At 33.2% G+C, this 11,375-nt stretch overlaps 1 protein-coding gene across 1 annotated transcript; it reads left to right on the top strand.

Moving 5' to 3' along the window:
- The first annotated feature begins 748 nt into the window (after nucleotides 1-748).
- Nucleotides 749-10,147, top strand: LOC144422846 (uncharacterized). The gene is made up of 15 exons (XM_078112729.1): nucleotides 749-905; nucleotides 1,153-1,309; nucleotides 2,016-2,135; nucleotides 2,539-2,654; nucleotides 3,415-3,684; nucleotides 3,755-3,857; nucleotides 4,173-4,287; nucleotides 4,466-4,648; nucleotides 5,008-5,212; nucleotides 5,353-5,461; nucleotides 5,752-5,880; nucleotides 6,513-6,671; nucleotides 6,919-7,028; nucleotides 7,276-7,446; nucleotides 7,950-10,147. The coding sequence occupies exons 1-15, from the start codon at nucleotides 845-847 to the stop codon at nucleotides 8,276-8,278; spliced, it is 2,337 nt and encodes a 778-aa protein (XP_077968855.1). The 5' UTR covers nucleotides 749-844; the 3' UTR covers nucleotides 8,279-10,147.
- The last annotated feature ends 1,228 nt before the right edge of the window (nucleotides 10,148-11,375 follow it).

Genomic DNA, 11,375 nt, shown 5'->3' with positions numbered 1-11,375 from the left:
TTCCCAGTATGGCATTGTGCTTTTGCATAAGATATAACTGATGCATGCACACACAATCCATTATGGCCGAGGAACGGTTTTCAGAAGTCAATTGTTTGCGGAAGTGATAGACTGATTCAGTGAATAGTTGAACCACCCACAAGAAAGACGTAATAATCTACGTATATTTTTCATAATTGTATGTAGAGCAAGTATCGATAAATGTTAGTAATTTAATAATATTAGCAGTTTGCAGTAGTGGAATTATTTTGAAATGTGAATGAAAGAACTTACGTATAAGTTGTGTGGTTATCACTGTATCAAAGTATTCTCGTGAAAAGGTGTTTCAATGCTTTTGCTTCACACCATGTACATGCCCTGCTGCTTTTAATTTACCGTAAGAAAGACTCATGGATATTGGGGAAGAAGTATATTAAAGGACAGTGCAGTCTTGAGCCAACAACTATCTATGATCAACATGCGAAGGCGCATTGATGTAGTGGGGCATGCTGGTTAAAAGGCCTATCTACTGCTTCACGAAAGGATTGATTCCGTCGACGTCTTCTCCGTTATTCACAATATTGCTTCAACAATGATAACTGTGGTGTTTGTCACGTCTATACACTTAAGTTGCTTTGCCAATAATTGAGATATATTTTCAATTTTTATAGTTATATGTTTATTTTTTATATTTACAAAAAATCAGTAGCTATTTGTTTCATTTTTTAAAATGACATTGAATGGATTATATATTTCACATTGCAGTTATTCCAATTGAATTTCAAAACGACCTAATCAGAGGGAGTTAAAATTAAAGTAGAATATCTGAGTTAACCACTAATTTTGTGTTGTTTGAATATTAAAGATGAATCTTACAAGTTTGGTGATATTTTTCTCGACCCTCATAACAAGAGCTTCAGCTCAAAGTAAGTTAAATTTTATGTATAAAACCATTTATATCTTATCAAAACTTTTGTTGATGAATAGAATTTTCCTACACTCAAACAAATACAACTGTTTCTTTATAATAAATGAAGAAAACAACAACATTAGAAGCAGTTGGAGTATTATAATTCAATTTATTTAAAAATGACTTCTTTGTTGAATAAAACAAATATTAGAATTAGAACTGATATATCAACTGGAACAACTGCAAATACTGTTGCGTTTCAGATCACTGGAAGAAAGAATGTGTTGATGGATTCGAACTGCTTTTCTTCAAACAACGTAAAACTTACAACAGCGCAAAATCTTCCTGTGAAGCATTGGGAGGTTACTTGGCTAAAGTTGATATTGAGAGAATGACGACAGTCATTAATTCAGCATTCGAGTGAGTTAGAAAAGAAACTTATTTTTGATACCTTGGTGTTTTTTAATATATGAATTGTTCTATGTATTGAATGAAACTTTAGTACTAAATAGATGGAATTGATTGTCTCACTGTTGTAAGTACCATCTCAATGTAGATTAAACACTTACTATATACTTGAGTTGAAATAGGATATTGTTCGTACAGTGATGTACAAGAGCTAAAGATTTATTTTACTTTTAGGAATCATGTTGTAGGATCGGGATAATTCCAAATAGTTCTTCATTATTTTCACTTTATAATCGTAAAACCAGCCTCAGTATTTATGTTAATTTCTACACAGCAATTTATTTACCTTGGATATGCTGTATTGAAGCTAGTAGTTATTCGTAAATAGAATAAAAGCAAGAATCGATAGAATTTCTATAGCTTACAAGTTTGTATATTTGAATAAACTTGAGCAAAAACTGTTTTACGCAATGAGTTTTTCAGTAATTACTAAGTAAACATATACATTCAAGTTTACAAAACACCAGAACTAACTGTTGACTACCTGGTATAATCAACGTATTTTATTACTACTTTGCTTCATCACACAAAGGCTATTTAGTTATCTTAGCGCTCCGTGGTATATTTCAGCTCTTCTCTCAGTCGTTTTATCAATTTTCAATTGATGGCTCAGGTATTTTCTTCAAAAAAAAAACGAATACTATTTTTATATTCTTAGCATACAAGGTGGTGAAAACACATTTTATATCGGAGGAAACGACATAGCTAACGAAGGATATTGGAGATGGCAGGATGGTACTGATGTGATAATGAGAGGAGAAACAGGATATCAAAACTGGTGTGTTTCTCAACATTATTTAAAAAAAGTTACAAAAGAATTTAATAAACAACATATTTTCTGCGTGAAATAGTTTTCAGAACTTGTATACCACTCGGTATTCCTTATTATCAATATTATAGTAAAGAGAAATACCACGGCAAAACTTCAATAATGCTATTTATAATCCGTCGTAGTCAAATTCATTTTGTCGGAGGTGAAATCCTGACAAACCTCACTAGATATATGTTAGGGGCAATTGAATAAATTATGCCAAGCAAACACTTAGTCTAATTTCATATGTAGTATATCAATACTTAGGAGCTATATCAGCGTAACAACTTGTCACTAACTATTTCTTAAATTAAATGCTTAGAGCCTGCATAATTTTTAGAATAATTTATTCGGCTTCTAAATTTATCAGGAAATGGAATCAACCAAACAATGTTGGCAATGAAGATTGTTTGGCAGTTGGAAGACAAACGTATGAGTGGGTTGATATATCTTGTGATGAAAACTTCTACTACATTTGCCAGAAAGGTAATATTTATTGATTTTTCTCCATTCGCTGATGACATTCCTTAAAATAGATGGCTTTGGTTTGAGAATGGACTTGTATAAATCGTCCTCATAATCATCTTTACGTGGGTTTTCTAGCTATGTAATAAATTAGTCTAATATTCTACAAGTGGTCTGCATATGCAAGCTTGCTCAATCGGAGATAATGGGAGCGTAACAAGTTGCATAGGTTCTATCTAAAGAAACAATAGAGCAAAACTCAAATAAATGCACACGAAGTTCAAACGTAATATTTTAACAACAATTCCACAAAAATCATACGATATTATGAAGGAAGCTTGAACTGTGGAAAAGCTATAGTACCCAGAACACTACAGTAACTATCGCACTGTCCCAGCAATACTCAAATATATCAACTTCCTGACCAATAAGCTAGTACTTGATTATTGATCGTAAATTAAATATAAATTGAAATTGATTGTCAAATTAGGAATATTCAATTGGAACTGATCAATACCGATCACATATACAGGTATTCGATACAGGTATTGTTTTTAATTATTGGGCTCCAATCACTTAATTCAAATTGTGTTACAAATAGAGTTGCACTAACAGTATTATATATATCGAATATGTTTTTTTTATTTGCTAAAAATATAATCAAGGTACTTCCAATGTTCAGTGTTACTGCTTGCATGAACCAAAGTAATCAACCTAGTTTGTCTTATTCTTAACCAATTTGTGTTATTTATGGCTTCAAATTTCACAAATTCTGCTTTAGTGTTTCAGGGCCCTTTTGTTAGAATACAAACCATCAACGGAAACCAGAAAAGGTGTTCTGCAACAGACTGCAGCATTGCAACACAAGTTGAATGGCACAAAGCATCTATCAAAGTATCAACCGCAACTACAAGTAGAGTTTATCAAACGTTACAAAATGGATCAGCAATATTGAATCTTCAAAACGCAAATATTGCAGATGCGGGATCCTATAGTTGTTATTTTCGAAACGGCAACAGTTGGAAACTCGGCGAAACAGAATCATATGGAGGTGAATATAAATAACGTTCTTTAATTTTGTAATCTATGTTAACTAATCTTTTGGTCATTACTTTCCTCAGTGGCTGGAAAACCCACAATCCAACAAATATCAAATAACGTCTGCAACTCTAACTTGATCATCTCATGGCAACCGCATACAAATGCTGTTGGATTTCCACACAAGTGAGTTTACCTTTATGAATATTTAGGCATAAATTTCAACATCTTGTTTATGCGTCATCTCTTCCTCCGAACCGAAAATGCCGTTAGACAAATCTAAGTCAATATTCGTTTTCACAACAATGATATAATGTCATCTAAGAAAACGGTTGGAGCTGTATAAGTTACCATGGTAAATTTATTAGACGTATTGGTGAGTGTCAACATGTAAATCTATCATGTTGGTCACGACCCGTGTACCCAACACTATTACGCGTATTGTTACAAGTTGTTTTACTTGCATCAATTTGTCACTGTCAACTCACATCTGTTTCACAGAATAGAAGTAAGTCCGACCTCAGGTGAATCAACAAGATGGTTGGATTCACCAACACCTGAGAAACAGTCAACCACATTAACCAATTTGTCGCCTACCACAACCTTTCAAATCAAAGTAAGTAATATTGTTTCAATATACCGTAAATGATCAGTTCTTTTTAATTTTTATTGCATGGGTTCTACTTCCGGCAAAAAGTCTCCTCTCTCAGGAATACGTACGAAACGTTCTAAGCTACTTGACCCCATCACCCAAATTATACGTTGCTTTATTATATTGTTAAAATAAATTTCAGATAACTGCATGTGTAACAAAGGATAACTGTCCAACCAAATATTCTACCATCCGAAGCGCAAGAACAGTCGGATCAACGTTATCTGTTGAATCGTCGTCTATAATACAATACAAAAATACGCAAACTTGCGTCATCTCATGGATCTTATATAACAAAACAGAGACTGGTGATTCTTATACCGTGGTGAGTCGATAATTGCATTGTTAACACAAACTATTTGAGACACATGTCCTACAACAACTTGGTTGATGGTGTGTAAATTGGATTGAGAATTTATACGTGTAATATGACTTCACTCTGTGTCACGAAGTTTGGCTGATTCTACAGCCATCCACTCTATTTCTTACGATCGTAAATCTGTTTTGGTTCACTGATATAAATGACAGATATTGTTTTATCAATATTTTATATCAAAATTATATTCAACTTATCTGGAAGTTTTGGAAGGAATCTCCAACAATTCATTTGAAACCAATATTCAGGAAATTTAAAATAAAAACTTCAATATTTCTGATGCAATACTTTTATCTGATGATTTATAGGAACTGAATTTAACTTCAACCCTGGCTTCGTCGCGAGATTTAAACTTGAAGACAGACATGAAACTAATAAACGTGACGTCATCATCCGTTTATTCATTTCAACCAGAACCAAATCGTAACTATTCTGTTTCGATCAAAATATTTAAGTGTGCTATTCTTGGTCAAGAATTATTGGTTGCTGGCACTTGTCTGGGAAAACCTACAGGTATATTGAGAAGTTAATATTTGTGAAAACAATTTTGCAATTACCCGTCTACTTACCAACTCCATTCAAACCAATATATGTGAAAATGCGTAAGCATGTTTGTCGCAATTTATTTTAGCAAACACTGTCTCGTGTTTTAGCTCCTGCAAAGATTTTTCCGCCTGAAAGTTTTGAAGATAACCTAATCAACGTGTGTGGCATCAAAAAACTGGCAATACAGGCACCGGATGAGACTAATGGCCTTGTCAGGTAAGCTAAATGCAACAGAGTAGAAAATAATATATATATCGGTATTCAAAAAGTTAGTACGTCTGTTTTTCTACGGTTGATAGTTAGCCTGGAATGAAAATCGACCGAGCATGTTCATATATCATATTAGGTATACTATGCATCTCTCTCACCAATATAGTCACTTTGCTTACTAGACACTGAAGTTTTGATTTATTTTGATCAATATCATTCCACAATACGGAATTCATTCCTCAACAAATAGTGCTATCAGTACAACTTTTATTATTGTATACTTTATTCACCTACAGTTGCATATTTGTACTTTTACGCACAAATTTGAAGGAACTTGACGACGACTTTTCTATGACTGACATGATAAATATTAACAACACAGTGAGCGGAGATGAATATATTGCTAAAGCAATACCTATGACAAGGTTGGAAATCGTTTTTTCCAGGAGAATATTCTACGTGATCTGTCAATTGGGTGTTTTCAGTTGAACGGGATTTATAAACAAAAAATACGAATTATAAGATAAACGATTAAAATTCTATTTGTAATATTAAAATTAATAGATCGGGTGAAAGTCCCACTCGTAAGAAGTACTAGGATGATTTGTTCCATTTGCTATTTCTGGTTGCTAATCCGACAAAGCTAATTGGAAAGTAACATTTAATTAGATTACCCGGTTAACGTGATTTTACGTCTAGCTAGTGGATGTATTATGTAATATATCAGGACAACAGCGATTATTTGTTGTAGAGTTTATAAGATTTTTGACGTTGATTTTTCTAACGAGCGTAACGAAACACATTGTACTACTAATACTTTACTCCAATAATTTTTGGCTATAACATATACAAAGCACATGCAACAAGATACTTTGATACTGCGATGTGCGTACCACCGCACCATTCATGTATTTTGAATTCATATAAACTGCTATATTAAGAGTTTCAATTTGTATATACTTGTATGCGTCGTTGCAACGTCATTTTTCTATTGTCTCGAGTAGCAGCGGTAATTCCTGTAAAACAGACCATATTTTAATCCCATTGAATATTTCAGCATGAATGGGAAGCGAATGAATATCACACTCGGCGAAGATTCAATAACAACTTGTGACATGATAAATACCGGAAAAGTAGGGTTACAAAATGAACAAAGCTTGAGAAAAGAAATTTTATTCACAGGAAGGAACAAAAAATTAGATAAAAATACGTTCAGGTATTCCAGATATATCTTAGGGTTATATAGATCATCATAGACTTTTAATTTTTAATTGAAAGTTTTGGTATTGTTATAATGCTATTTCAAAACCGACAGGCAGTAAAGATGTATGTTAACGTCAAATTAGATTGATTCACGTATTTAATGATGCTATCAAATCAAATATAATATATCGGATGTTTTGTCAGTATTTCATTTAATGAATTTATTTCCGCAATGCATAATACAACTTATTTTACTTCAGTGTCTCGATAGTTTATTCCACGCCCTCTGGTGACCAAATACATTTCAGTCAAAGCCCCTCTATAACGTTGAAACAAGGTGAACAAGAAACTACTGCTAAGAACGATACCGGTAAGAATTACAAATATTCAGATTTGGGTAATTCAAAGCCAGATTATAAAAAAAATTAGCAAACTTCAAACAACACAACATAACAAGCGAACAGTTTCGAGAATTAAAAGATAAATAAAGTGTTCTTTTATCGTGAACGTTATATACTATCTTTGTAATTCTAGAGATGATGTTGCCGTTCCAATAAAACTATAATCTCAAAACCTTTAAATAACAACAGGAAATGAGAGTAACGTATTTGTTTTAGCTAAAGGAGCGTTCGAGTTTAACATCATCAGTTTTGTGATTGGTTTTCTCATTCCTTTCGTCTTCTTGGTCGTCTCTGTCTGGATCATTTACAAATTGAAGAAAGAAATAAAGAATTTGAAGGAAAAGGCAGAAGTAAAAGAACACAATTACGAAACTATAAAAGAAAAAGGTAGTGAAAAATAATCAGAACTGATGTATAAAATAATATTCCTATACAAATCAAATTCGAAGTGTTATTCAAAGTGTATAAACACAACAGAATACGGTCACGATAAACGGTGTAACTCCACTTCAATGATAAACACATGCCATCAATGTTAATGGGATAGAAAACGTTTATCAATCAATACAGGTTCTAATAGTGGGGCAATACAATTTGTATACCTCGAGTTTATACAAAATTGGAATGCCACCGCAAATAATAAATAAATAAAATTACCGCCCTACTAGGAGTCACGCCCATTAGATTACTAAAAGTTTGAAAGAGATTGGTCTGTGAACATACCTTCTATGAAGTAATAGAAAAAAACTGAGATATTTTATTTAAATAATTATTATTTTAACACACTGTCCACCACAGGTTTACTTAGATCTGATTTCTATCAAGATAAGTATTTTAAATCGAATTTTAATTGTTCTGTGGTTGATAATTTCATTTTTTCAATTAATTAGCAACTCCTTCCAACAATCCAGCTTCACAACCATCATATTCAAATGTCTTGCAAGAAACTGCCGGATACGAACAACCACTTCCTGCAAAAACTAAGCAAACACAAGTGGAGTCAGCTCACGAACAACTATCATCATCAAATGTCCTGCAAGAAACTGCCGGTTACGAACAAGGTCTGCCTGCGACAACAAAGAAAACACAAGTGGAGTCAGCTTACGAACAACCATCATCATCAAATGTCCTGCAAGAAACTGCCGGTTACGAACAAGCTCTGCCTGCGACAACTAAGCAAACACAAGTGGAAACAGCTTACGAATCTTACAACGCCTGATGAATTTCAGCTAAGCAGTAACTATCAGCAAATAACAAAATGTAGAAAAATTCAAAAGAGTTGTTTATTTACAAAACACTAGGTATACTTGTTACATATAATGTCGTTATTATTCAAGTAGTCAGTCAAGTTGGTGTCGATCGACATCTCTATCCCATAGCCAGGACAGAGCAATCATCAGTACTGTTCACATTTACGCCCAGAGTGTAATCAGCTCTGTAGGTCTGTCGCAAACATGTATATTCCAGCATGCATTCTTGTAAACGACTTGTAGTTCAAGTTAAGTCTGTGTGTTATATTACAGCAATAAAAATCAAAAAACTTACTTGAGAAGTTCACACTCATTTGTCTCGTTCGGTATAATTTCCATGCCCGACAACTAATACGCATATACTATAAAATAGGAAAGTTTTATAGTGTCATTTCCAAAAATAAAAGAATTCTTCTTGTTGACTAAAAATAGAAGACAAAAATGAAAGAATACTTTTTTCGACTAAAAATAGTTCGTTATTCTTATAGTAGTAATTGGATGTTATGTCTGAAATGCACGCATTTCATCGGACATGGCATTTCCCCTGGTACGTGATGCGCCTGTCTGTAATTTTGCAAATCGTCACCAATTGAGGCTAGAGATTTTTATTTACCAGGTCCTGCAAATGCCTCAAGCTAGACCAAGTGGTGTTTAATTCTATTGTTTTTTGCATTTCCACTTGACATTTTTGTTTCGCTTTTTAATTATATTGAGGTATCGCTGACTCGATGATGATCTATCAGACCTTCGTGAGTTTCTAAATTTTTATTGTATTTTCTCAGAAAAGGAAATTCTGACTTTTAAGAGTGTTTTACATTACTGCGACATTTTGTTTACTTCGTTGATTTTTCTTTATTGTTATTTGTAAATGTGGCTGCTTTATTCGTACAGACCTATTATTATAAACTTATTAAGACTAGCAAAAGTTAATATCACTTGAACATCCAGCACCGATACCTCTAATTTCTAGTGAAGAACAATATTGTGCTTGGAAATACTTGTATCTGAGACATATACGTTTTCAAGAAGTATAAATAGAGTAAGCAGTTGAAAAGATCGCAAACGCAGATTTGAGTTTGTTACTTATTCCAAATTTCCTGAAAGTTGGCCATGTGTAATTAAATAAGGATAAAAACTTTCATATTTCAAACTTTTCTCAAGAACGTACTCAGAAAAGTCTATATGAAAATTAAGTCTCGATATATTAAAAAGTCTCCTTCATTCAGATGTATAGATGTTGGTGCGTTTAAATGTGGAAATATTTTCACTGTCTACTGCAATCAGGAAACATGAGACGTGCACAAGCATTTCGCTTTTTATAAGTTAACCAAATGAAAACTGTTTTAAGTGATATAGCAAAATTTGAGCAGGGTCGTGTAAAATCTCCATGTGCTTTATATGTGATCTTTCAAATTTTGTAAATATACGTGGAAAAAGGGAAAATGACAGATAAACAATATTTGACAAACTCGTTTCACAACAATCTTAAAAATCTCACACATTATCTTCTATGAAACTAAAATATATGTTATTTTTGCTTTTGCGTATTAAATTTATATTTGTTCATTATATTGCTCAACAATATGATATTGACATCTAATATTGAATGTGTATATACAGATTAAATACAGTTGGTTTAGCAATGCATGTCTTATGTACAAAAGTGACTCAATGAATTGTGGGTGTGAACTTATAATCATTTTACGAGGTGTCACTACTGTTTGTACAGTTTCGACATGCAGTAACCAAAAGACATAAGAAGCTTGTGGTTTCGTGAATAACAGTGATTTCCGATTTGACGCAAATAACTAGCAACGTTGTAAATATTATATAAATATTTCTTCACCTGATAGTAATAGATGAGATAGTGCAATATTTGCGCATGAAATCTCAATCCAAAATATAGCTATTCCCCCAACCTGTGAACAATGTTTACTTAAATAGCTGTTATGTTGTGTTACAGAGGTGTTGTTGAGATTTGATGCCGGTATCAGACTGAGTTTTTCATTTCCGATGATATAGATGGCGGGACTGGTCCAATTCTTGGTAGCTTGATCAAGTCACTAACAAAAAACACAAACTTTGTTAAACGAGGAATGGGCCAGAAATAAACACGCAAAAAATACGCGAATGTATTGAACGTTCAGGCTGTTGTAGGCTACTTTTAAAATACTTAAGCTGATAATGATCTATTCAATCTGATACAAATACAATGTGACAAAGTAACGACTAACGAGAATAGTCGGAAGCCACGAATAACTTAACTGATTTGGCATTGGTTTAAAAGAAGCAAAATACAAACTTTAATCGAAGCTATGTTGGTAAATTATGTGCACAGACACTTGTAAAAGCAATTCACAGGAAACACACCAACTCTGTAATTGATGAGGCCAATACCGATATTCTTAAAACGATATGCACACAGAACAAAACAATAACACGCCACTTAAAAAATGTTAAAAACGTTGCGAATTGGCAAGGTCAAATTGTAGGACCATAAAACTGTTTATGCATATATAATACCAAAGATATTGTTTGAGTTGTCATTCAATATATAGGTAGATTTTGCAGTACCGATAAAAACTTTTACTGTAGGCCTATCTGCGTTAGTTGAATTTCAATTACTTTTCTTCATAAGCCTGATTCATTATATTTCGATTCTGTCATGCTGCCTTAACGTCCTTTTCATCTTTACATCATCTGTAGGCTCCTTATTGGTATTCATTCAATGCCAGGGAATTGTATCATTATGCACTCGGCGATTGTCCGGCGTACTTGTCCACAATTTAACTTTATGCTTTTGGAATGAATTACTACTACCTATCTTGCTAAGTATTACAACGGCGATTGCTAAGCTTGCACTGCACCACAGGTTAAAACGTGAACAAGCCAGTACAGCAGTACCGTTGTCACGTCTCAACACCAGTTCCGACTAGAAGGCAATTCAGCAAAAAAAACAATTCCTGATCATTGGCGGAACGAAAGTTAGAATTGAGCACGTTGAACACAATCCATTATTGATCGGCAAACAATTTTCTCGTATTTATAAATTTAAATTTTAAATGA

This window comes from Styela clava, chromosome 1 (assembly GCF_964204865.1).
Source record: "Styela clava chromosome 1, kaStyClav1.hap1.2, whole genome shotgun sequence".
NCBI lineage: Eukaryota > Metazoa > Chordata > Ascidiacea > Stolidobranchia > Styelidae > Styela > Styela clava.
This window is presented reverse-complemented; position numbering and strand designations above follow the sequence as displayed.